The 27,334-nt window shown below is 45.3% G+C and overlaps 1 protein-coding gene across 2 annotated transcripts; it reads left to right on the plus strand.

Annotated features, from left to right (window-relative positions):
- The first annotated feature begins 1,697 nt into the window (after positions 1 to 1,697).
- On the plus strand, positions 1,698 to 25,962 carry SVOPL (SVOP like). 2 transcript variants are annotated; one of them, XM_024211595.1, is made up of 13 exons: positions 1,723 to 1,791; positions 2,469 to 2,540; positions 3,471 to 3,595; positions 7,177 to 7,240; positions 9,707 to 9,832; positions 12,744 to 12,872; positions 14,977 to 15,050; positions 17,295 to 17,494; positions 19,474 to 19,585; positions 21,977 to 22,058; positions 23,258 to 23,347; positions 24,507 to 24,620; positions 25,888 to 25,962. In XM_024211595.1, the coding sequence occupies exons 2-13, from the start codon at positions 2,469 to 2,471 to the stop codon at positions 25,897 to 25,899; spliced, it is 1,200 nt and encodes a 399-aa protein (XP_024067363.1). In that variant the 5' UTR covers positions 1,723 to 1,791; the 3' UTR covers positions 25,900 to 25,962. The 2 variants fall into 2 exon arrangements, with proteins under 2 accessions (XP_024067362.1, XP_024067363.1); XM_024211594.1 differs by lacking the exon at positions 25,888 to 25,962 and having other exon boundaries at positions 1,698 to 1,791; positions 24,507 to 24,686.
- The last annotated feature ends 1,372 nt before the right edge of the window (positions 25,963 to 27,334 follow it).

Genomic DNA, 27,334 nt, shown 5'->3' on the forward strand with positions numbered 1-27,334 from the left:
ATAACAAGGATTACTGGGCTGCAGTGAGCTCTGGCTTCCTCCCATTCTGAAATGCCTACTGTGCTGGGGAAAGTAGTATTATCCCAACTATTACGGCTGGGAAACAGAGGCCCACAGAGAGTAAGTGACTTGCCCACGGTCACACCAGAAATCTGTGGTAGAGATGGGAAATGAACCCAGGGCTCCAGCATCCCAGTACAATTCTCTAACCCTAAACCATTCTTCCTTGGTCTATGCAACACATACAATAGCTCAGAATACTATATGAAAAGCATTGGATGATAGACCTCTTCCTTCCTTCCATGCATGTTCTGTATTCTCACTGGTTATCTATCATCTCTCTATTTTCTCTCTCTCTTATTTTGTTGAATCTCTAAAGTGCCCAGCCACCCTGGCCTCTAGGGGCGCTAGTGCTGCTTAGTTGATATAACATCTTGGGCACAGATGGAGTTTCCAACAACTTTCCTGCCATTACACAATAGCAAAAGGTGGTTCTGTTTTGCAAGGACGTACTTGGAGGTGATCTCAGTTCTAACACTCTCTTTCTCTTTGATGTTTAGAGCAGAAGACATTTACAGTGGAAGAGGCTGTGGAAACCATCGGGTTTGGGCGGTTTCATATAGCGCTTTTCCTGATCATGGGCAGTACTGGTGTAGGTTTTCAATGTCCACTAACTTGAGCCTAAAAATCCTATTACAGTATCCATATTAATGTGATATTACAGTATCCATATTAATGTGAAGCAGAATTCATAGACTCTAGGCTCACTTCTCACCTCACCTATCACTCACCATTGACTTAACTGGGGTTGCGTGGGTGTACCTGGGTCAGCATTTGTCACTCTTGGTTCCCTTTCCTTTCTTCTTTGTGTAACAAGCCATCCTGAAAAACACGGAAACACCACAGTCGTCAGCTGGGCTCAGACATGAGTGACCGCACCCAAAGCGTTATAATTTGAGCTAAAAGCGTGACTCCATTAGCTATGAGTAAACAGCAGGCTCTTATCTTTGCTGTCGCCAGCCATTAGTGGGCGACATGGTCACACGCATTAAACCAACATAGTACAATTGCACTTCCCAGCCAAGATTTTCAAACGTGGGTGCCTCGAGTTAAAACTCTTAAATTCATAGTTAGACACCGAGAGAAGTAGCTTGATTTTTCAAGAGTCTGAAGGACAAAGCAGCCTCCACCAATACACATGGGCAGAGAGAGAGGACCCTGTGAGTCTCCAGCCCTCCTAAAAATAATTTGAGAAGCTTCCCTCTGAACCCCTCCCCCCATGTTTCCAAGAGTTCACAACTTTCTGGACAAGACAAAGACTGGGTCCTCCAGCAGGCCTTGTAAATGGTTATATTCTCTGAGTCCAGTACCACAGTAACTGTTCTTTGAAGGACTGAGATTCCAGGTAATACAACCGATGGGGGAGGAGGGTACATTGCAGAGGTACTGGGTATACTCCATATCGGGCTGAGGGAGATGCCAGTTCCATGATTCCTTCGTCTCTGCCTGCAGAATACTCCAGGTTGGTTCTGGAAAGTGTACGTGTACTGTTCCAAATGGGTGGCCTGACTTTTGGTTACCAGGATTTCAAGCCCTAGCATGACTGGGATTTTTCCCCCAGTATGCAAAGGAATTGTTCACTGTGCTGACACTGGAACCAGACTTTGCTAATGTGCATGTTTGTTCTTGAAGGTGGTAGAAGCCATGGAGATCATGCTAATAGCTGTTGTTTCTCCACTCATCCGTTGTGAGTGGCAACTTAATGACTGGCAGGTGGCTTTAGTGACAACGGTATGTGGCATTTATAACCCCTTAAGCTTGTACTCTGTTAACATTGCCAGGGGAAGGACCTGTTTGGTTTAGTTTAAATGCACATTTGACCAGACCAGAAGACGCTCAAATGCCATGGAGAAAAGGGACATATGAGTACTCAGAAAATTGTCGCCTAATATATACTAATTTTAGTTATTTATAGACTCTTCCACAGGGCAGTATCTGAACCCATCACAGATGTTAATGAATTTAATCTCCCAACAGCCCTTTGAGGGAGGGACATGTTATCATCACTTTACAACTGTGGAAACGGAGGCAAAAAGAATAAATGAATAGCCCAAAGTCACACAACAAGCATGTGGCACAGTCAAGGTTAGAATCCAGATCTTCTGAGTTCAGTGCCTTCATCACAAGACCATCCTCTCCCTCTTAAAGATTTGTCGTAGTTTATCTGAAGTATCAGTCCCAGGATTGAAATAGTAGAGGATGCTACAGCTCTGGATTGGATTAAGACAGCTTGGGCAAGCTGTGAATGGGAAACCTGACCATGTACATGGCTCAAGTCACAGTTATTAATCCCTCAGTTTCAGGTGTATTAAGTGCAACCACACATTTAAGAGCAGTGTCACATAATAGGTACAAGGTGTGGAAAAACCCTTGCTGATTAACCCAGGCAATGTTTTAATCCCTCTTAGATGGTGTTTTTTGGCTATATGATATTCAGTATACTCTTTGGACTCTTAGCTGACAGATACGGCCGCTGGAAGGTAAGTGAAAGTTCTGGAGCATTCCATTTTAGTCGCTTTTAACAACAGAGCCAGGCCTGATGACAGAACTGTCATAATAATAACAAGGTTAGCACTGACACAGCCTGTTACACCTTTAACCACATCACCTAATCAATCTTTGTGAGGGGGGCTATTGTTGTTCATGTCCCCCTCTACACACACACTTGTCCAGGGCTGCACAGTGAATCAATGGCAGGGCTGGGATGAGAATTTAGGACATTTTCAAACATGGCTTCCTACAGGTAAGCCTCTGAAATGTAATCGCAAAACATGGTGGGCACCATTAGATGGCTCGCAAACTATTTAAAGGGATACTACCCTATTCCTAAGCACTCCACATCTCAGTGTTAGAATTGGTTCAGAAAGCAGAGCCCTTGTGTCTCTCGTGATGGGCAGCCAGACTATATGACAATGAGCACGTGTGACAGAGAGTATGGCATTTGCACTGTGGTTGGTTGTTGGAAGGGTTCAGAAGCATTCAAAGGTTTATGGATCCTTGGTCCCTTTCACTTCCCCTCAAGCTTGACCTAAAGCCCTTTGAAAGCCTGCTCTTGAATCAGGGTCTTTCAAGAGGTCAATGTAGACGAATGGGGCCAACTGAGCTGTAGGTGGCGCTAACTAAGAAGGAACCCTGGCCCACCTCTATTTATTTAAAGAGTCTCTCTAGCTACATCTGTTGTACAGCACTTGCAGCTGCACTGCTGGTGGTGGTGACACTCCTATCAGCTTAATAACTTCTGCCTCTGAAGTAACCTGTAGTGTAGACAAGGTCTCAGAGACTGATGCTTTGAATTTCCATTTGGGGTCAGCTGATCTGTGCTTTATTTATGCCCCAAGTCAGCAAAACATTCAATCCAATACTTGAAGTGCTGTCCTGAACAGGGATGTTTTCTAATCTTTCCCTTCCAGATTCTGCTGATCTCTTTCTTATGGGGGGCCTATTTCTCCTTGCTGACATCATTTTCTCCATCGTACATCTGGTTCGTTTTCCTCCGGGCCATGGTGGGATGCGGTGTGTCAGGCCACGCACAAGGGTAACGTACTTTGAGCACTGTAGCACTGGAAGCAATAGGCGAATAGAAATCAAGAATACCTTTTAAGAGGAGGAGATCAGATGAATTCTCCCCATGTCTCATGTGATTAAGGGTCACATTTAGTAAGTAGTAGAGCTGGTTGCATGAGGGGTGTGTGTGGAAAAAATAAATTCTCATTTTATGCCAAAGAAAAGGTCATTGAAATTTTCCAACCAGTGTAAGCAAATGAAAAACTTACTGACAAGCTGGCTAATGTGCCTTTTTCTTCAAGGGCAAAGAGGATAAGCCCTATAGTACTCGGTTAGCCCTGGTAGCCAGACTAGAATGCACTTTGAACTGATCTAATTTTGTTAGACTCAGTCTGTTAAAAGTGATAACATAGTTCTATTAAATTGTAGTGCTCTGCAGATTACGAGTTCAAACCACAGCATCCTGGGGCTAGTAGAGGCTGGATGCTTCGAAGAGTTTAAGGCCAGAAGGGACCACTACATCATCAAGTCTGACCTCCTGTGTTTATCAGAACATAGAATTTCCCCCATTTCCCCCTGTATGTAGCCCATGGAGTGATGTGGAGGCAGTTTACTTCACCTCAGGCAAGCAGGGGTAATCAGGAGTAGACAGTCAACCAGGAACTTCTTGAGAGGGCTGGGAATAAAGGGGAAATGAGGGAAAATTCCCCCATCCACTTTACCAGAATTTATTAAAGAACATAGCTTTAAGTTACATTCCCAAAGTTCTAAACAATCTAGATTAGAGCGGGGCAGCTAGTTTACACTAAATGAATGACAATGGTTTATCAAATGGTATATGCAGCGTAATTGTAGCTGTATCAGTGCCAGGATATTAGAGAGATAAGGTGGGTGAGGTAATTCCTTTTTTTGGACTAACTACTGGTGGTGAGAGAGACAAGTTTTTGAGCTACACAGAGCTCTTCCTGCGGTCTTTGGTTATGGCTACACTACAGTTTACGTGAGAATAAGCTACCCCCCTGAGTGATGTAAGTTACTCTGACCTAAGTGCCGGTGTAGACAGTGCTACGTCAGCATGAGAGCTTCTCCCTCATAGCTAGTACTGCTCCCAGGGGCCGGAGTAATTAAGTCAACGTGAGAGCCTGTTGGCATAGAGCATCTGCACTAGCAGTACTGCAGCTGGGCCGCTGTAAGCTCTGTAGTGTAGCCATAGCTTTCCTCAGGTCTACCTCGGGCCCACACCTGAAGTCTGGTCCAAGAAAAGAGATTGTCTCACCCAACTTGTCTCTCTCGTGGGGACAAATAAACAGGTAATCCATGTGTAAATGTTACTTTGCAGTAAACAAAAAAAAAATCAACACAATTCTGTTATAATAATGGAATGTTTTACGAGCATAGTACGTTTGTATTGAAATGTAAATGCAGTGCGTACCTGGAAACCACAGTGTTAAGTGTTACACAGTCTGTGTTGTAGCGAACCCTTTCAGTACTTCCTCTTCAAAAAAAGCCTTTACGCTGTAACACTGACACTCACAACACTGACAGCCCTTCTACTTCTAACCCCCAACCAACCAAGAACAACAAAAGAAGAAAAAGAGGAGAAAACAACTCAATCTAAAAAATGTAAACAAAAACTCTACCGCAAGTACAGTTTTTACTCAGAAAAGGTAGAAGTACTCGAGATTACATGAAATCCATGGTGGAATTTGCTATTGCTATTCTTTTTTGTGGAAGGTGCTCAGATGTTGTGGAGATGGGAGGCAGTGTAAAACCCCGAGAGAGAGAGAGAGAGAGAGACTTTACATATTTTAGTCTTTCCCCACTAAATGGATATTAGATATCCACCCTGTGCTTTCCTTCATGAAAATCTCAGCATGGAAAGTGAGATTAAAGGCTCCTGAATTCCACAAGGAATAAACACATGGGAGTCAATTCAAATCAAAAAGCTAAAGACGAGAGCTGTCCAGGTCACCTAGTGTGGCGTGTTCTGTTGTTGGAAGCCTGGATTCACTCCCAGTTCCCAGGCAGGGGTTGGAAGCGGAGCTGGTCAATATTTTTCAGCCCAACCATTTTCCCCCCAAAAAGGTGGAGTTTTGTCAAAAATGAAAACTTTCATAGGATAATGTAATTTTTGATTATTTCTTTAATTGTTTTGACAGGAAATTTTGAAATAAAGCAAAACATTTGATTTCAAATTGAAATTTTTATTTGGTTGGGTTTTTCAAAAACTGAAACATTTTCAAAAATTTAAAATGTCAGATTTTGGGGTTTTCTTCTTCCCCTTCCCCATCCTTTTCACCACTGAATGTAATAGCTGAAATAATGTATGTTGGGTTTTTTCCCATCACTTTTTCCGGTTTGGTTTGGTTTGGGTTTTTTTCTCCCTCCATTTCCCCTCACTCTAACTTTTTGAAACATATTCAATTCTGGAAAAGTTAGAGCGGCAAAAGGAAAAATAAAACTCTGTAACTTGGTCACTCTGTAACTTTTTCGAAGTTGGAGATGTTTCTAAAAGTTATGGTGGGGAGAAAAAGTGAAGAACCCCTTCCCACTCACATATTATTCCTTTTTCTGCACTCAGTAGCTAAAAGGAAAAGAACCGGAAAGAAGTGAAAGGAATTTAAATTAAAAATATTGAAAATTCAAAAAATTTTGGAAAAAAAAAATTTTCACCAAAGTTTTTATGTAAAAACTATTTCATTTCAAACCCTGCAATGTGGAAACAAATCAGAACATTCACAATTTTTCATTATTTCCCGCCCCCTCCCTTTTTCCACTGGCTCTCACTGGTAGTGCTATGCTGCAGGGCACTTGGACCTTGGGAAAGAAACAATGCCCTGCAGAGGTTACTGTTCTCAACCAGGGACTCTGCTGGCTGGGTAGTGAACAGACTGATTAATTGCAAAGCGGCTTCAATCCAATGTGAAAGGTTATGACTCACCTCCAGGCTCTGGGTATAGGCAGGGGAAGAGAGAAGCCCCTTGGGATACCTAACCAAAACCAGCCTTTCTTTAACTTCACATCACACAGAGTGCATAGCATTTAAACATGGAGTTCAAACAGCTCCACAGATCCTTCCCTTAGAGGTGTGCATGATGCAAAGTGCCAGCACTCAGATACTTGTATCCTGAGATTATGTCCTCAAGTGTACTACTGGATTGATATTACATAGCCTCCTTGTCCCTGTGGGCAGATATTTGTGCAGCATGTCGTGTTAAACTAGGTTGATATTTGGCAGCAATCTTTGCTGCAGGAGCAGTAACATTACAGGATCTCTGACATGGAGGAGGGGACACGCTCTGTCAAAGGACCAGAGACTCTTCACTGAATTACAAGCTTAGGGTCAAACCCTCGTCAGCTGTAAATGGACACGGTTCCAGTGAAGTCAGTTGAGTTACACCCATTTACTTCAGCTGAGGATCTGGCTCGATGGTATGCAATGAGTCATGCTCACAAATGCTATGCACATTTATTTGTTCGGCACCCAATTTTCAGTTGCTAGCAGTGAAAGAGCTACTATAATTCTACTGACTGACAGTGGAGTCTAAAATTGACTGAGCTGGCATTTCAGCTGCATGCAGATTCTCACTCTCTTTGCATTTTTTTTTTCAGACTTATCATAAAAACCGAATTCTTGCCTACAAAATACCGAGGGTATATGTTGCCCTTATCTCAGGTAAGATAAAATTCATTACAGCCCAGAGTCCCAGATTTCCTGTGTCTGGCTCAGAAAGCAGAATTCTAGCCAGTTTTAATGTGTTCCACAATATCCGAATATGTATTATACGCAGTGAGGGTATCTCATTCTCAGCGTGTGTCGCAGTGAACACTGCATTATTAAACATGTGCACAGGTGTGCAGAGGAAAAGCAATTTCTTTTCTGATAATTGGCTGCTCTGTACATGGCATTGAGACATTGATTGACAGCTGACATCCAGCCTTTTGGTTGCCATGTTGATAAATGCGTCCGTTGCCTGTTCTAACAGTATCACCCTTGACAGGCTGTCAGTCAGGAGCTGGGTCAGTCGCTCGATCTCGTTTCAAGATAATAGCACATACAGCAGCTAAAAATTGAAACAGAAATGTGCTCCACGCCGGTAGACTGGACTCTGTCTATCTGGAAGCAATTTTCAGTACTCAAACTGGGGCTGGCCCAGGACAAACGAATCAGCACATGCGCCGTATACCTTTGGAGATGAATTCCAAATCTGATTTGGGTCATAATAAGAGATTCATTAAGTGGTCCCATGTGAGTCCCCAATTTATGCACATCAAAAACTCATCATATAGTGTGGCATAATAGGCCGTTTCTGTTCAGGAGAGGCTCGGAGCTGGACAAGCTAAAGGTGCCGTAGGTCAGGTCTTCTCTCCATTAACGGAACTGTGTGGGTGGCCAGGAATGGAGCAGCATAGATTGTTGCGAGTTAGGACTGAGGTGCACTGGGACAGGTTGTACTGCCTAGCAAGGGCTGATTAAATCTGGAGCTGCTTGAATTATTTCTTGTGAAGGATTTGTCCAATTAATTTAGCACTTTTTCCATGGGTTTCTGGAATTATCTGCAAAGAGCTCCTGATACACAGGAATTTCTCCAATTGCTCAACCAGCAGGAGCGCCGGAGCCTTTCCAAAAGTGAGGGGCCCAGGGCCCCTGAGGCCCACCCACTTCCCCTCCTCTCCCCCTGGAAGCCCCACCCCCTACCCCACCAGAAGCTGGAGCGGGGCCGTGGAACCCGTGCCCCCCTGCCCATGTTCCCGTCCCCCAGGCCTCCTGCCCAGGGCAGCTGGAGGGATCCAGGCTCCCCACAGCTGCCTGTGTGGGCTCTTCCTGACCTGGCTCCGGCCAGGGGGTGGGGCCTTGGAGTTGCAGCCCAGCCATGATAAGAACCGTGTGAGCAGCAGTGGAGAACCTGGGTCCCTCCACCTGCCCAGTGGGCTGATGGGGCGCCGAGAGCAGACCCCGGCTGTGTCCCCACCCATCAGGCCCTCCTGCCCGCACTGGGCTGGGACTCCGAGCCCCCCTGGCTGGAGCTGGGTCAGGGAGAGCTGCATGGGGAGCCGGCATGGAGTCACAGATCCTCCACTTCCACCTGTCATGGGCCGGGCGGGGAGCCTGGGGGGCGAGGACATGGGCCAGGGGCTGCTCTCAGCCCCCCTCACACCATGGGCAGGTGGAGGGTCCACCCGCGTGTCTCCCACAACTGCCCAGGCTCCCCTCCCCGGCTGGGCTCCATGCTGGCCTGGACAGGGGATGGGGCCTTGGGGGAAGAGGAGGGGATGCGGGTACGGTCCACCCTGGCAAAAAGTGGACTGGCCAGGCCCGTCCACTTTCAAAAAGTGAAAGGGCCCTGACCCTCCCTTTTCCCCGGTTCCGGCGCCCGTCAACCAAGAGTTGTGCAAACATATATTGGCCTCTGGCTTATTCATGGCCTTGTAGCAACAAGTATTTGCTTTTCATTATTCTCTGTTTGAGCCATTGGCTTGATCACTTAAGTCATTGTTTCTGTTCTCGCCTAAGATTTATAAACAAGGGAAATCCATTGATTATTATTTATTCTTTATTTTCCCTTGCTCCCAGATTTCTCAGGGACAGGTTGTGGCTTTTATTAATTTGTTTGCTGTTTGTTGTTGCTTACCTTATTTGTGTAAATAAAAAAGCATTTTTCCTAATGGCTACAAGAGAACTTCAAGGACACACATGTTTGCAGGTATTGGGCCAGATTCTCCTCTGGTGTAAAATCAGTGGAAAGTATGGCTCACTTTTTGCACTAGTGTTCATAGCACTATTGCCTTCCACAAACATTCTTATAAGAAAAAAAAAAGCTCATTCATATGAATAATGAAGCAAATAAAAAGCTCATGAATACCAGGGAAGCAGATTTCATTTGGAATGATAACCACACATGGTTTTCTGTGTTTAGCCACAACTAACTGAAACCATCCTGGGCCCAGTCACACCAAAACTTTGGCCCACCTCTCTCCAAAAATTCAACTCCCCTGACTGTGTCTGGGTCAAATCTCTACTGTATTTTAATGGTGTGGATAGGGAAGGTTGCTCAGACAAGAATGAGACCACTGGGGGTTAAAATATACAACCCATAGCCATTGGCTCCTTTATTGTAACCTCTCACTTTCCATTTGAAAGGTTTTTTGGTTGGCAGGCTCCTTATTAATTATTGGATTGGCATCAGTGATTAACCCGACCATAGGCTGGCGCTGGCTGATCAGAATCGCCTCTATTCCAGGCATCATTCTCATCCTGGCATTTAAGGTGAGAACAACACTTCCTCCCACCCAAAAGAACACACTAGATCTGGAATCTCTAGGTATATTTTGCCATCAGCCGATATAGGCATCAGAACCTGGTAGCCTGCCCCTGTGGTCCTGTTTTCACCATAACCCAGTGGTAAGCTGGAGCCGGTTCACACTGGTTCGTGGGAACCGGTTGTTAAATTTAGAAGCCCTTTTAGAACCGGTTGTCCAACCGGTTCTAAAAGGGCTTTTAAATTTAAAGTGGCGCCTTAGGCGACGACTCCGTGAGCTCCGGCAGCTCCCCAGCCCCAGCTCACCTCCGCTCCGCCTCCGCCTCCTCCTCCTCCCCTGAACGCTCTGCCCCGCTTCTACTCCCCACCCTCCCGCTTCCCACGAATCAGCTGTTCGTGCGGGAAGCCTGGGAGGGCTGAGAAGCAAGTGGTGGCTTCGTGCTCAGGCCCAGAGAGGTGGAGACGGAGCAGAGGTGAGCTGGGGCGGGGAGGGGGGCCGCCCACGCCGCGGCAGGTAACCCCCTGCTCCCCCCCTATAGCTACGCTACCCCGCCCCTAGGAGCCAGAGGGACCTGCCGGATGCTTCCCAGGAGCCGCCCCAGGTAAGCACCACCGGGACTCCCCACCTCACCCCCCCGGCAGGTCCCTCTTGCTCTTAGGGGCGGGGCGGGGTGGGCACCCACTACTGCGGCCCCTGAGCTCCCAGCTGTGGAGGCTAGTCCCCGGCTGTTTCCCCATCCCCCGCAGCTTCAGCTCGCCCGGCTGCCGGCGCATGCTCTGGGCGGTGGGCTGCGAGCTCAGCCTGATCCGATGCTCCAGGCGCTGCGCGGCGGCGGCGTGGCCTGGCTCCAGCTGAGCGGCGCAGCTGTAGCGCCACCAGCTACCTCCAGGCAGCGCGGTAAGGGGGCAGGGAGCAGGGAGGGGGTGTTGGATAGAGGGCAGGGGAGTTTGGGGGTGGTGGTGGGGTGGATGGGGTCAGGGCGGTCAGAGGGCAGGGAACAGGGGGATTGGATTGGGCAGGGGTCCTGGGGGGCCATCAGGAATGAGAGGAGGGGTTGGATGGGGGTGGCGGGGGGCAGTCGGGACAGGGAAGGGGGGTGGATGGGGCAGGGGTCCTGGGGGGGCATCAAGGAATGCAGGGGGTGGATGGGGCAGGAGTCCAGGGGGGCATCAAGGAATGCGGGGGATTGGATTGGGCAGGAGTCCCGGGGAGCGGGGGCGGGCCACAACCCCCTCGTGGGGTGAGGAGGGAACCGGTTGTTAAGATTTTGGCAGCTCATCACTGCCATAACCCACAGCAGCCCTCTTATGCCAACTTTGAAGAGCCCAAACCAGCCACCAGCAAGCAGGGACCTGCAGGAGACAGCCTCTTTCTGCAGATTGGCTGCTCCTTCATAGCAGCATCCCAAGACTAGGGCACCGGTGTTCTGCATCCACACACTGTGTTCTGACATTGTGGTGGTGGGGGAGGGAAGGGCATGCAAACACGGATGAGATTAGATTACATAGAAGCTTGCAATTCATACACTGGCAAATTTAGGATTTTGTTGCTCTCATCCCTGTATATACCCCAGCCTCGTAACTCTTTACATTTTGTAGAACTAAGTGAATAATTCACAACAAACAATGTACCCAACGAAGTTAACCTTTTAACAGGTTGCAGTATCGTCATATTTATTCAGGGCAGAGCATATTTTCTCTCTCTGGACTGATGTGAACAATTCTCTGTGAATATCGCTATTTGAGCTATGTTGATTAGCTGTGATTGGTCAGATAAATCACATAGACGTTAAAATCCATTCCCTGATTGGATGAGTGCCCGAGCATGTCTGAGGACAAAAATGTGATTTGCAGCTTGGGTAGACGACATCGCTCTAGTTTTAATTTATTTAGCACAGCTAAAAATAGCAGTGAAGGCATGCTGTACCAAACTGCCTGGTCCCCTGGAATATGGATTCACTTTCCAAATCCATGCTGAAGCCTGTGGTCCTACATCTTCACTGCTATATTTAGGCCTATATTATGCCTAGCCAAGCTGCAATCACAACTTCGATTGCAGTGTAGACATGGCCTGAGATAAATACTTAGGTTTGCAAATATAAACTAGGCTCTCTAAATACCCATATCTTGAAATTTGACTTCTCTGAACATCTCTGCTAGTAAAACTGTGCTGCATGATTTGTTAATGGAAATAACAAAACAAGAGGCACAAGCCTGGCCAAGCAAATGCCTCTAAAAATTCAAGCACTTCTTTCTGTAATGGTCACCCAGTTCTACTTATTTTGTGATCAGTACGAGGGATGAGCGAAACAGTTCGGTTAAACTAATGCCCTCCAATTCTGTCCATCCCTTGAAATGAACCCCAAATCTGTTTGAAGTCTGGGAAACTTTTATTAAGAGGGAGTGGTATGTTGTTAGTCTCAACTTACAATGTCAGTTTCAAGTTAGGTTTTGTTTAATTATTATTTTTATTTCACTGTTTTGTTTGGTTTCCCCCCAGTTTTAAAAAAGACATTTTCTTTTTATTGATTGGCTGTCCCAGGATGCTGTATAACAGAGATCAATAGTTATGTTAGTTCTCTGAGAACCCACTGAATACGTGCAAGGAATTGCTGTTATTCAGAACACTTACCTAGCACTGTTTATATACTGGACCAGATCCTCAGGTTGGGTAAATCAACATAGCTCCACTGAAGTCAATGGAGTTACACCAATTTACACCAGCTGAGGGTCTGGCTTAATATTTACAAATGTGCATTCTCAGTGAATTGGAAAACTGAACCATGCAAATGGGAAACAGCAAAAAGAAGAGGGAAATCCAATAACTATTGGGTCTGTGTATTGTCCTGACACTTAAGTAAAGCTCTGTCTTGCTGCCTAAAGCTGTAAAAGCTCTTCCTAACCAACCTGTATTTGCAGTTCATTCCAGAGTCTGCTCGGTACAATGTATCTACTGGAAATAACAAAGCCGCCGTTGCAACACTGGAGAGGATTGCCAAGATGAACCGCTCAGTAATGCCAGAAGGGATCTTGGTGGAGCCTGTTAATGTGAGAGTTAAAATATCTTCTCTCATCATGCTAATGGTTGATTGGATAGGTCCTGGGGCACAGGACACAGGATTACTGGGATTCTAGGAGATGGGGCTATCTTGCTTAAGCTTTTCATGTTCTAAGCTTTTCTACTATATCTGGCATCATTCCAAAGGAATATTGAATGCCACGATAGAAGCTGTCATTTGTCTATTGAAAAAAGATTAATCTTAGCCCTTTCATTTTAATGGGCTTGTTTATTTTATTATTCTTCTCATTCAAATGAACATAATGCTGGGAAAATGTTTGCTTTTGCTACCATAAAAAAGGGTTTGAGTAAAGAGCACCCCCTTTGGCCTGGTGAGATCCCTTAGCAGTCTTTTCTGAGTTGCTGAGAGATTTCGCAGCAACTCTCTGGGTGCAGGAAATTCATGTCTCTCCCTTCCTGGAAGATCTGTTCATCCAAACTCCTTTTTGAGGGAAATGACCCTACAGGACACAGAAACAACCATCACCTGCCTGCAAGAGCATAGCTTGTTGGTGAACATGGAGAAGAATCACCTGGTTTTGAGTCAGAGACCACAGCACCTCGGAGTGATGCTAGCCCAGCCAAAGAGAAGGCTTTCATCTCTGACATGAGACAATTGCAGGTTGTTGGCCTGACTCAATGATTGACAACTGCACCCTGGTATCAGTAAGATTCCTCATGCAGCTCCAGGGCATGCTAGTATCAAGTGTGGAAATTCTTCAGGTGGCACGTTTCCAGATGAAGAGCTACAAAGATTCCTCCTCCCCCTCCCTGTGCCAGGGCTGGTCAGAGCATGGCTTGCTGCCCCAGGTATGCAGTCAAACCCCTCCAATGGGGGATGGGGGGGGGGACATAGAAACAGCCAAGTGACTCAGGGAGAACAGACAGACCAATAGTGAAAAAGAATCATAAACTGCATGATCTGTGGGAAACTGGGCTTATGCGCCTTCCCTTCCAGACAGAACTGCAAGACAAGCATGTACTAGTCCTGACAGGCAACACCCTGGCAGTGGCAGATGTGGGGGAATGGAGCTGGAGCACTTGGAGGTGCTGGAGCACTGGAGCAGTCATTATTGGTTACATATGGCTCAGACCCTGCATATCAACAGAAAGGGAACATCATGGTGGGAGTGGCTGAAGAGGCCGCAGTCAGATCTAAGGAACTTAGACCTGAACCAAGGGAATCTTCAACAGCATCACCCAGCTCGGAGAGGTCCCTCTTCTAGACCTCTTTGCTGCTTATCTAATCCCACAAGCACTTAGCATTGGCCTTAGCAACTCATGTAATGTGGTACTATTGAATTGGCATTAGTTAGGATTAAATGAGAAAGGCCTTCCCTATATGCTTTGTAGAATTTCTGTAAAGAGATCTCACTGGCTCTGGGATGTTTTTGTTAAAGTTTAAAGTTATGCACACTGCCATGTTAAACAAAGAGGAAAAAAATCAACTCGAAACATTCATGTGAACTCTTTCCCCCTCCCCCCGGACAAGTGATGATTAATGACTCTCTTCACATTCAGGGCAGCGAGAATCTTGCCTTAGACGTACCAATCCTCTAGCTGTTACTACATATCTTCACTTTCATATCTGCTAGACCAATGTTTGACAACTGGTTAGGTGAATAATACAAAAGCAAGCGTACAGCCTCTAATTTCTGACTCTGTTTCTCATTACTGCATTTATGTCTTGTTACATAAAATGGAACAACACAAGTGGTAACTGCGGTCAGTTCAGACCACAGTACTCAAACCAGAAACAAATAAGTAACCAACACCTTTCCCAGCTTAGGCCATGATCCAGCAAGTTTTTCCAGGCAAGTAGAGCCTGGGAACATGCAGAGCCCTATGGAAGTCAGTGGGGCTGCACATGGACTTACAGGATCATGGCAACTTCCCCACACATTCTCTCCACAGCCTTTCCCTTTTGGTGCTCTTTAATCTCCAAGTTCATCTGTGTGCAGCTGCAGTCTTACATGTCTGCCTTTCGGCTCAGCAAACATATTAGTGTGTAGAAATACATGGCAGCACCAGAAAATTAGTCCATAGAGAGAAGATACTTTTCTAACCTTGTGTTTTCTATTAAATAATTTGCAGGAAAGACGAGGTAGATTCAGTGACCTATTGGACTCCAAATACTTACGAACCACTTTGCAAATCTGGATCATATGGTAAATGTTATTTGCTTTTGGTTATTGTTTATAGCATAATTCTTTCATTTGAATGGGGGTAGGACCCTGATTAAAAGTCTCCCATTGACTCGAAAGCGAGTTGGATCAGACTCTGAGTGACCTGCAGAGACACCCAGTGTAGCTGGAACAGGAGGGAACATTTGAATTGGTTTTTAGATTGCTCTCTCACCCATGGCTTTCCCAAAACGAGAACTGGTGCTCCGCCAGCTGCCTCGGTAGCACAGCCAGAGTACCAGTGAAATAGGTTCAGACCGAATGTTGTTAGCTCTTATTGATTCCATTGGCTTTGGAAAATTAAAAGTGAACAGAAGATGAATATCATCTGAAGTCTCATAAGTAGGCCTCATGTAGATCAATATATATTTTAATGGCACCATTGTCTAGAATTATAAGACGACAAGGTGGGTGAGGTCATATCTTTTATTGGCCCAACTTCTGTGTAGTTCAAATCAACAGGAGTTGGTCCAAAAAAAGATAGTACCTCATCCACCTTGTCTCTCTCAGATCCTGGGACCAACGCAGCTATGACACCACTGCAAGCTAGAATTGTAATGTGCAGATAATGGGTGTGTGAAAGCTCAGTGACCCAGAATCTTTGTATATCGGTCCCTGAATCTTTTATGATTTTTCTATTTTTGTAAAATACAGTTTTTCTACAGTTTTCCACACGTATAAATCAGCTTATAGGCTCCATAGGTTTACTTTCCCGTCCTCTGTGTACTTAGCGTTCTCCCTGCATTCAGTACGCAGGTCTTTTGATAGCTTGTAATTCTGAGGCTCGTTTCTTCAACTGCCGGGGGGTGGGAGAGTGAAAATCACTTCTCAGCCTGTTCATGATGAGGGACATGCTGAATTAGTTGATGATGTTGCAACAAGGCTGCCATCATTAATACTCTGCTCTTGACAGAGAAGCATGACACTATATGAGCTTCCCCAATCAGACGGTGCCTAAAATTGATTTTAAAAGTCACTGCACAGAATGGAGAATGAAGCTCTGATGGTCCTACGTTTTGGTAAAAGAAGCATCAGGGATTTGTTTTAAATATTGAATGGACAGATTCCCCCAGGAGTGAATGTTTCAAAAATGTCCCTGCACAAACATGTATTGCTACACATTTTTAGGGCCCACTGCCCCAGTCTGTAAATAATACCATGGCTCCTTTCATCAATGAGTCTCAAACATTTGGCAAATATTATAAGGTAGGTAAGAAACACTAAGTGATAATTTCCACCCACCATGCACCCACCTCTGGTATAGAACACAGTGGCTGTTTAGCAGTGCACCGCAATACTTCACCATACAAGTGGAGAAAAATTCTCTTTCCCTGCCGTTTCAGTTAAAGACAATGTCATTATACAGACTGGCCTTTGGCCAGGGCTTCAGGGTTAACCCTCCTGTTCATATGAAAAGTATCATGGGAATTTTAATGGCCACAAGGGATCAGGGGCTTGGCTTTATATTTTAAATGAAAGCTTGTAAACTACAGTCTATAGAGCCCTGCCTCAAAGCATTTTAAGAACACTATGGGCCCAATGCTGCCATACTTCCTCAAGCTGAGCAGTATGCTATTCTGTGGCCTTAACATGGAATAAGCGCATAGTCAGTGGTGGTAATTTCACCCCTATGCAGAAAGTATGAACAACAGCCTATGTACTTCTTAAGTGCTACTCCTTAAGTCATCAAAACAGGGTGTAAGTGAAACATTGACCTTATGCTGGCTTTCTGTACCTAGGTGAATTTCACCCCCTGTGAGATAGATTTATACTCATTTTACGGGTGGGAAAACTGACACACACAGAGATCAGCGTTATTTGGACTGTAAGCTCCTTTGGACAGGGACTGTCTTTTCATCCCTGTTTGTACAGCACCTAGCACAATGGGGTCCTGGTTCATGACAGGGACTTCTAGGTGCTACCATGTTACAAATAAATAATAATAGTATAACAGTCCAGGTAAGAACTGGGCTTTTTCTTTTAATAAAGAGGAACACTTATATGGTAGCTGCAATTGTGTAATACGTTTGTGACAACCAGTTTGCTGCTGGTTGCACAAATAACTGCTGGGGTTTCCCTGGACTTAAGATTTCCAAATGTTAAGTGTTGTTTACCTGTTTTACTTTGTAATTGTCCTTAGGCATTTAATATCTGCTGAGTTTTACTCCTCTATGATTCCATGAGTCTGGATTATTTTCTGCTTGTCAACATTGGTTTTCTTTCCCCCAGGCTTGGAATATCTTTTGCTTATTATGGCGTCATCCTGGCCAGTGCTGAGTTACTGGAGCGGGACATGGTCTGTAGTTTGCAGACAGCAGCGAAGGAGTTGGGGGATGATTCAGAGGAAAGCCGCAGCCCATGTCACTGTCGCTTGTTTGCCCCTTCGGATTACCGGATCATGATCATCAGCACAATTGGAGAGATTGCATGTAACAGAAACATCCTCCAAGTTGTCTTTCTGTGGCTATTTAATGTGTTATGCAATGTGTTTAACTCGGCAGATTTACATGCATGTGCACAAAACAAAATATAGGGTTTGGGTGAAATTCACCCTGTGCACAGAGCCAGCCAAGGGAAATGCACTACTTCAGTGGGATTTTCAGTAGAACCTAGAGTTACGAATACCCTGGGAATGGAGGTTTTTCGTAACTCTGAACAAAACGTTGTGGTTGTTCTTTCAAAAGCTTATAACTGAACATTGACTTAATACAGCTTTGAAAGTTTACTATGCAGAAGGAAAATGCTGCTTTTAATCATCTTAATTTAAATGAAACAAACCCAGAAAGTTTCCTTACCTTGTCAAGTTATTCTTTTTAGTAGTTTACATTTAATACGGTACTGTACTGTATTTGCTTTTTGGGGGGTGGGAGGGAGGGTCTCTGCTGCCTGATTGCATACTTCCGGTTCCAAATGAGGTGTATGGTTGACCGGTCAGTTCGTAACTGGTGCGCATAACTCTGAGGTTCTGCTGTAGCTGCATATGCTTTGTGCTGGCATCACAGGGAAGAATTTCACCCTACATGACTAATTCATCTTTAAGGACAGTTGTGAAAATTTAACTGGCAAAGCCAAATAGCCCCTATGCAGAGGATACATAATGACTTTCTTTTTTAAAATGACCATAGGAAACTACCTGAACAGTAAAGTCCAGATCCTCAAAGAGGATTCAGGGGGCCTGGGGCAAAGCAATTTTGGGGGCCCCTTCCATAAAAAAAAAGTTGCAATATTATAGAATACTATATTCTTGGGGGACCCCTGCAGGGCCCGGGGCCTGGGGCAAATTGCCCCACTTGCCCCCCGCTCTGGGCGGCCCTGCTCAAAGATACCTAGGTGCCTATCTTGCACTGAAATCAATGGAGGCTAGACACCTAATCACCTTTGAAGATCAGGTTCTAAGTTACCAGAGAGCCAGGATCGGCTTGAAGGCAAATTTTCAGACTAGAACAGTGACTTCCGGAAACCCATATGCTAGCAAGAATTGCAGTCAATCACTGATATGTAGGCAACTGAATGCAGCAAAGGTGTGCTTTAGTTTAGAAAGGGTATTTACCAGCACCCTGTACTGTGCAGCAGAGACCTGCTCAAAGTAGGTTAGAATGGAATACAGCAGAAAGTACACAATGCATCCATAGTAACACAAACCAACATGTTTCTTGGTATATCTCCTCTGCTTCAGTATTAGGTAGTAACAGTGTCATGTGATAGCATGTTTCTATAGCACCTTCCATCTAAGGTGCTCTAAGTACTTGGCAAACATTACTGGATTTAGCTTCATGGCACTCCCGTGAGGTAAGCTTTATCCCCCTTTACATCTAGGGCAATGAGATAAAAAGCGATTAAAAGTTGATCCTGTAAGGTGCCAAACTCTCTGACCTCAGTCCAACAAAGGGCATAAACACATACTTAGGCTAGAAGTGAACCATGTGCTTCAGTGTTTTGCTGGACTGGGGCCACATTGCTTAGCATCTTGGAGCCCTGACTCATACAGGAAGTCTGTGGGAGAGTTGGGGATAGAACCCAGGTGTTTAGAGTTCAAATGCAGTGCTTAACCACACGACCCCACCCTTCCTCCCAGCATCTTGCTATTACTAAGAAGTGATCAAGTCCATAATGCTAGTGTGACACCACTGTAGTCGTGACACAATAGTAGTGAGAGTCTATAGAGGGAACTGAAGTGTCTCAAGTGAGGCCAGTTCAGAAACTCCAGACATAAAAAATAAAAAAGGAAAAATAAGCAAGAGGAAGAGCATGGTGTTTGGGTACTGGAGGGTGAAATCTTTTCTACTGGGAAGGTGGGATGGAATTCCTGGTTTATAGTGTCAGGAAATGATGACAGCTAAATATGGGCTTAGACATCATTAGATAATCTAACCCTGAAGTCTGACATTTGTTTTGTTTTGTTTTCCAGTAAATCCCTTAAACATTCTAGGCATCAATTTCCTAGGAAGACGACTGAGCCTGTCTATAACAATGGGATGCACTGCACTATTTTTTCTCTTCCTTAATATCTGCACTACAAGGTAGCGTATTAGATTAGTATGCTAGTACTGTTGTGGTGGTTTGTAATACCATTGGCAGATGGCAGGACCTCTTAAATTCTCAATTTGCTAATCAGCAGTCCTGATAATTCTCTCTCTCAAAAAAATACTCTCCTGCAGTTTCCTGTCACTTCCCAGCAAAAAATGTAATAGCAGAAGCTGTAATGAGGTCTTATATTGCTGAGACTACGGGGATTTCACAAAATATATGACAGGACATTTACTAGCATGCTATGAAGTGCTATAAATAATTACAGCTAAAACACACATCAAGATAAGTATACAAAGTACATTTTGAGGTACAAAGCCCATAATTTTTTTCATTGTTTGTTTGCTTACTTAACAAATTTGGGTAGGTCTCTACAGAGAACGGAAAAACCCGGGGCTGGCCCGAGCCAGCCGACTTGGGCTGCGGGGCTGTTTCATTGTTGTGTAGACTTCCAGGCTTGAGCTGGAGTCCAGGCTGTAGGACCCTGTGAGGTAGGAGGGTCCCAGAGCCCAGGCTCCAGCCTGAGTCCATGAGCCCAAGTTGGCTGGCATGGGCCAGTACACATCCCCTTACACCAGCGGTGGGCAAAATTTTTGGCTTGAGGGCCACATCAGGGCTGCAAAACTGTATGGAGGGCTGGGTAGGGAAGGCTGTGCCTCCCCAAACAGCCTGGCCCCCGCTCCCTATCCGCCCCCTCCCCCGACTGTCCCCCTCAGAATCCCTGACCCATGCAACCCCCCCTGCTCCTTGTACCCTGACCGCCCTCGCCTGGGACCCCCCCACCCCAGGTCCCTACCCCCTATCCAACCCCCCCTGCTCCCTGTTCCCTGACTGCCCTGCCCCATATCCACCCCCTCACCCTGACAGGCCCCCCCAGGATGCCCACACCTATCCAGCCCCCCGTTTCCATCCCCTTAGCGCCCCCCCCCCAGAACCTCCGCCCCATCCCACCACCCCCTGTCCCCTGATTGCCCCCTGGGATCCCCTGCCCCTTATCCAACCCCCCCCGATCCCCACCCCCTTACCATGCCGCTCAGAGCACCAGGACTGGCAACCACGCCTCCCGGCTGGAGCCAACCATGCCACCACGCAGTCTAGAGCACCGGGGTAGGCCGGTGGCTCTCGCAGCTGCGCTGCCTGGCAGGAGCTTGCAGCCCCGCTGCCCAGAGCGCTGGCAGCACGGTGAGCTGAGGCTGCGGGGGAGGGGGGGCAGAAGGGGAGGGGCTGGGGGCTAGTCTCCCCGGCCAGGAGCTCAAGGGCCGGGTAGGACGGTCCTGCGGGCCGGATGTGGCCCACAGGCCATAGTTTCCCCACCTCTGCCTTAGACTAATAATCCACCGTGGGGTTTGTGTGTATCTCCCCTAATCAGGATGAATTAGCAAGGTTTGACTGTATTCACTACATAAAGACTGAGTTTAAGTGATTTACAGGCTCCCCCCCCGTGAAGCTGGCAGAGCTTGTCAATTTTTTGAAGTGGACCAGGACTGCAGCTAGGGCTCCGAAATGACCCTTCAGCTTAAAGGTTCCCTTAAACTCACCTTTCATCTGTGAGGGACTGCCATGAAGCACAGTAGCTAATGGTCTGCTTTACTGGTGCCTGAAAAACAGCATAGGGAAATTTTATGTTCATGTTTGAGATGGGGACTTTAAAACTACTAGTATCACAGGTGCTAGAACTAGTGGTGCCACACCCCCTGGCTTGAAGTGGTTTCCATTATATATACGGTTTACAGTTTGGTTCAATGGCTCTCAGCACTCCCACTATACAAATTGTTCCAGCGCCCCTGACTAGTATAATTTTCTTCAAACTTGGCTTGTTGCATGGATGGCAGGGAAATTTAGAAATCAAGCCAAATTCAAAGTTTCTAGCCAAATCTATGCAATAGTTACTTGAATGCAAAATTCTGATTGGAGTATTTGGGTAAAGTACTTTTCCAGTGGTCCGATAAATCAAACACCTGAAACAATTATGCTCAGTCTTCACCTTTGAGCTGAGACCAAGCATAGAATTTGTGAAGGTTGATAAGGAACTGAGAAAGAGGGATAGGACTGCAAATTAGAACCAGTCTTAACTCTAGCAGATGCAACCTGACGTGCTATAATGAATATATAGATGTCCTCTCTCCCTTGGCTTGTAAGCTTGGTCAGTCCATTTTCAAGCATTTCCTCAAGAAGAAAGTCCCTCAGTGTGAATCATCCACCTTTCCTTGCCAATTGAATGGATAAAGGTTACATTTGTCATCTATTACATTTTACTTGTGTCTTTTATTATATTCTTATTTTGGAGGGAAGTTCCTTAGTGCAGTGAGTAACCTCTTGCTTTGTCTGTGTTTAATAACTGTTCACTGATGCTAGTTCCATATTCTCCACCCCGTTCTCCCTAGTACGGGTCTGATCGGTTTTCTCTTCATGCTGCGTGCCTTGGTAGCAGCAAACTTCAACACCATCTACATTTACACAGCAGAGGTAGGTCCTTCTGAAAGTTCCTCATTAAGCTGCTCTTGCCAGAAGCTGGGAATGGGCACCTGTTTTGTTCATTTCCTCTGAAGCACCTGGCATTGGCCACTGATGGAAGACAGGATACTGGGCTAGATGAACCATTGATCTGATCTGGTATGGCTGTACTTATGGAGTGTATTAAATGAATAAAAGCACATTTGCCTATTCTCAGAAATTTTCCCATGTTACTTGGCTGTGGCAAAGTTACTGTAACTATATGATTATCTAGGAGTCTGCTTTACTATCTCTGTACCATTAATAATTCTGTATATCACAATTGTGCTTATAAGAATGCACCTGCAGTGCATAAATATATTAACCTTTTGGTGGTTTAGAATTGTGGGAGTCCATTATCGGATATGGATGTGTCAGAAACCACTAACCTGAGCGCGTTTAACGAAAAGGGACAATGAAGCCCATCCAATGCCTGGAAAATGCTTCTTGAGACTGCTCCCCTCGCAGAAGGAAAGCAGTTGGGGAATCCTTCTCTTGAAGTGGCTTAGTGAGACGGAAACCCCTCTTGGTCCTTCAACAAACATATTTCTAACCGATAAACTACACAGCCCCCGCCACGTTATGCTTTAACATATGCCTATGTGCTTTGCTGAAATAGGGCCAAGGCGCGGCAAAAAGCGTAATCCTTGGAGTCTTGGAGGTTCTTTTTAGGTTGCTTTTTGTCTAATACATGAGTGAATTTAGGTCTTGCCGAAGGATTCAAAGCCCCGGACACTACTTTTCCCTTTCTGCCAGATATGGAGCGTGGCCATGGAAGCATCCCCAATATCACTGTTCTGCAACCCTGACCTTGAGCAACCACCTCTAAGGCTAAGGGATTAGTTTAGTGTCCGCTCCAGCTTTAATTGGACTAACCCAGTGGTTCTCAACCTATTTACCACTGTGAGCTGCATTGAATACTAATTGTATGGCCCGGAGGATATCACATGGGCTGCAGCTGTGTGCTGATTGGGCTGCAAGCGGCTCATGGGCTGAGAACCACTGGACTAACCTAAACTGATTCAATAGGGGAGAGAGAGAGTTGGGAGCCTTACTGCCCTTTGAAAATCTCCCCCTACAGCTGTCCCTTCTTGTGCAGTGAGCCTCCATAAACCAGTGGCATGTCATAGTTCTTTCTGGTACTGAATTAAGCCCTCTTTGTCTTGCTATAGGTTTACCCTACCACAATACGAGCTCTGGGAATGGGGACAAGTGGTTCACTATGTCGGATTGGAGCTATGGTGGCACCATTTATAGCACAAGTAAGATGCTTTTCCTGTTATCATCCTGGTATGAGGTGGTGGTTGTCAGTGATGGGGAATGGAAAAAGAAAAAAAAGCCCTAGGCTGGTATTTCTTCAGCTACCTTGGAAGAGCTTTCAGCACTGGCCTTTGTTTTTGTGGGCACAGTTCTGGTTTTTGGTAAACTCTATGCCCAGTGTTGCCCTCAGATGCACCCACAGATCTCCCAGAAGTGCATAGGTCTGTGCACACACATGTACATACTGACCTTTGTTTTTGCCAAGACATTAGGTCTTTGATATTGATGTGGAAACTAGGATTAAATATGTGGTCATTGCCAACAACAGACCCACATCAGTGGTGCCTCATGACTTTGACAGGTGAGACACAAATCACAAAATGGTTACATTCCCCCAATGTATAATTTAATAGCTATTAAAAGCTTATCTTATTTATAATGTAGTAGCAGCAGCAGGACTTGGGAGCTGGAGCTGCTACTCAGGCCACAACGGGAGGTGGAGCATGAGGGGGGGCCTGGGAGTTGACAACAGCTGTTGGTATACATGCACAGTTCCCCTGGGGCTGTGGAGGCACAGGCCCCAACCCTGCCCCCTGCACCTCTCCTTGAGCCTGGCCTCAACTGCTATCATTCCCCAGCTGTGGCCTCTCCAAGCAGTGGTTACCACAGCAATTCTGATAAAATGACTCTTATGCTCGGTAAATTGTCATGGTAACAAGGCAGCTTCTTGAGGCACTGTTCACTATCCCAACATTTGAGCCTCATGCAGCACCACGTTCGTCAAACTTTCTAGTGGTGTGTTTCGCTATGAGTGGATTGTGACATTTATAGCAAATCATAATTTGTCCTTAAAGCTGTATATATTTATCGGTTACATAAAAAAGAATATGCAAAATGTATTGTGTAGCTTTTGGGAATTCTTGGGTAGCCTGTGGCTCATGTTCCTGGGTGGCCAAGCTGCTCCTGACCTGTGTAAAGCTCTCTGTACAGAATGTAACTGGTTAGCATGTTACACTTTTTGGAAGCTGTTAGAACAGCTTCTTTTCTTGGCTATTAAATCCTTTAGTCTCTTGTCCATTTCAGGTCTTGATTCCTAACATGCCCCCTGACACTAATCTTGTATTGCAGCATCGAGCTGATGCTTGAATTGTTTGTTTGTAGGTTCTCATGAGTGCTTCGTTCCTCGGGGCCCTGTGCCTTTTCTCAGGCATGTGTGTGGTGTGTGCCATCTCTGCCTTCACTCTGCCCATAGAGACCAAAGGAAGGGCGCTCCAGGTGTGTAATAGCTCATTTCTGACACAGCTACAGCTTTGTCCACATGAGAAAATGATATTGATTTAACAATCAGTTTAGAGGCTCCTAAAATCATCATCTCCCAGCTCCATATAAAGCATGCAAACCAAAATAAGTGTCTTTACACATACAGGTTGGACTGCTCTAACTAAACCCTTGTCTCTACTACAAATGCTTTGCCCTTATAGCTATACTGGCATAGCTAGGCTGCCAGAGCTCTTGCCAACTGAAGGGGTTTTTCTCTTGGCAGAATACCACCACCCTTCCAAAAAATCCAGTTTCAGACAAGGACTTAAGGTTGTTTGTTTTACCTCTGTGGTAAAAGGCAGCCCTGTGCAGGCTAGCATACTCTTTAAACCCTCAAATGGTTGGTATTGCAATAATCAACCAAAAACACTCCAATAAATTGCATTACATGTAAGAGAAAAGCTTTGATCTATCTATAATTGACTTGACCTTATCTAAAGATGACCTAGATAAAGGGGAGTTTAAATGACTGTTTAATGAGGTGGGCTCTCTTCCTTGATACTGGACTGCATTCTTGTGAGCTAATATCACAGCTGACGTTTCAATAGACATCCTCTTTGCAGACAAGATCTATGGCCCTGATTCTGCTACCAGTTATACTTTTCACAAAGGATTAGTCCAATGGAGGTTAATTGGAATAATCAACTATGCAAAATTACTCGGATTAGGGCCACAGCCTTTAGTTTCAGCAGGGAGGATGCCAATGCTTATGTATGTGTAACTTTGATGTTAGTAGGAATAATCAAGTATGCAATGGGATTACTTCTGTTTATAAAGTTACTCATGGCTGCAGAATCTGGCCTAATGAATGCATTGCCCCTCACTCTCTGATAGTACGGATAGGGGGCCATATAAGAACCGAGATTGTAAGCACACAATGACATTTAATCCCAAGAGTCAAGTTTTCAGGTGGCAATGTCTACATTGTGCCTTCCAAATCTGCTTTGTAGTGGTGGTGCACTGTAGGCAGCTGTATGTCAAGAGTAATTTTAAAAGCCAGCTCAATGTTATTTGAAAGAGATATGGGCTGAAAATATCCATCCTCTGCATCAGATTCTAATCTTAGAACAATCTCAGAATAGCATATGGGTCGTGCAGATACAGGGCAGGATTTTTGGACACACAAAAATGTATCTGAGAGCAGAACCCGCTTCTGGTCCATATGCCCCCTTTCTTTGTTTGACTCTGCGTTTTTATCCTTTTGTATCTTTCCATTTTTTAGCAAATGAAATGAATGAAGACACTCAAAGTTGGTTCTTGTGGGAGAGAAAAAGGAACCTTTCAGCAGTTGCAGCTGAGCTGCCTTATGGTGATTGCTTCTTAATGCCATTGCTGGAAAGAGGAGGCATAAATAATCACTGTTGAAGAGCATACAAGCTACATGCTTTCTACAGGATGCATTTGGAAAAACTGCTGGGTGTATGGTCTTTCCTGTGATTCAATAAATAGATTTCTCCTTAACCCCTGAAGCAAGATGAAGCCTCTTTACTATTCTCAGTATTAGGCCTATGCCACAAGATGGCCACTAAAATACATGGGTCCTAGTCCCCTCTTGGATTAACTGGTGTTGGACAAGTTGGGATGGTGGTGTCATACCTGCGTTACAGCTGGACTAATGGTGAGGGTGTTTTTCCTTCATGAGTGGACTATGGTTTTTGCCATGGCAATGTGGCTTACAGTATGTACATACTAATCAAATACAACAGCCCTTCTTAGAGGAACAAATACCCCCATCACTGAGACTGACACACAAAGGCACGTTTCACCTACCTCACCTTGCCCTCAGAATGAGGCTTTTGGGTGATTGCTCTGGCCTTTACGCCGTTCTCAGGACTAGAGTTGGCTGCAATTTTTCCATTAGGAGAGAGAGAGAAACTGGCAGCTTTCTATCAGCAAACAGGGATACTAGCACAAAGCTAGGTCTCTCCACTTTTTTTTAAAAAATACAGAAATATCCATTAATGGAAGATGTAAGACTGGAAATTTGTACAGAAACCACTTAACACAGCATATACAAAATAGGGTTCTATACAGAAACTGGGTGAAGAGGGCAGCTTTTCAGATCAGGCCCCCAGAATCTGCATAACTGTGGTAGGTTTGTATGCTGGATCTCTGAAAACTATAATGGTTTTTAAAAATTCCAAAATCATTCATCTTTTCAAAACACCTGCATTTCATTACTGTGAAAAACTAAAGCTTCCATTGGGCTGCCACAGTCTGTGGTAGACTGAGGCTAATGGACACATTCAGCGTAACAGCAATGCTTTAGAATTATTTTAATCGTTAGTGTGTATGGGAGTATTCTTTTTCCTATGTAAATGCAGTATTTATCAAAGGGATAGGCTAGGGTTCAGTTAATGGAACACTGGGCTCAGGCAGGAGTCCTGATTTCTAATCCTGCCTCGGGCAGAGAGCTGCTGCCTCCTTGGGAGAGTGACTTCACCTCTCGCCCCCCCCCCCCCCCCCCCCCGGTCCATCTCAAAGCGTGGAGAGGAGACTGACAATTAGGTGTTAGAGATGAGTAAGCTACTATTACATTGCCAGTGGATACTGGCCCCACTATGGAAATACAATCTTGAGCTGATGTATCCTGATAATGAGGGAAGTACTCCTTGCCTTAGTCGTGCTACTGCACATGCAAAATTTGGGCAGAAATTAATTTTTTTTTT

The sequence above is a fragment of the Terrapene carolina genome, unplaced genomic scaffold (assembly GCF_002925995.2).
Source record: "Terrapene carolina triunguis isolate 2854851 unplaced genomic scaffold, T_m_triunguis-2.0 Scaffold247, whole genome shotgun sequence".
Lineage (NCBI taxonomy): Eukaryota > Metazoa > Chordata > Testudines > Emydidae > Terrapene > Terrapene triunguis.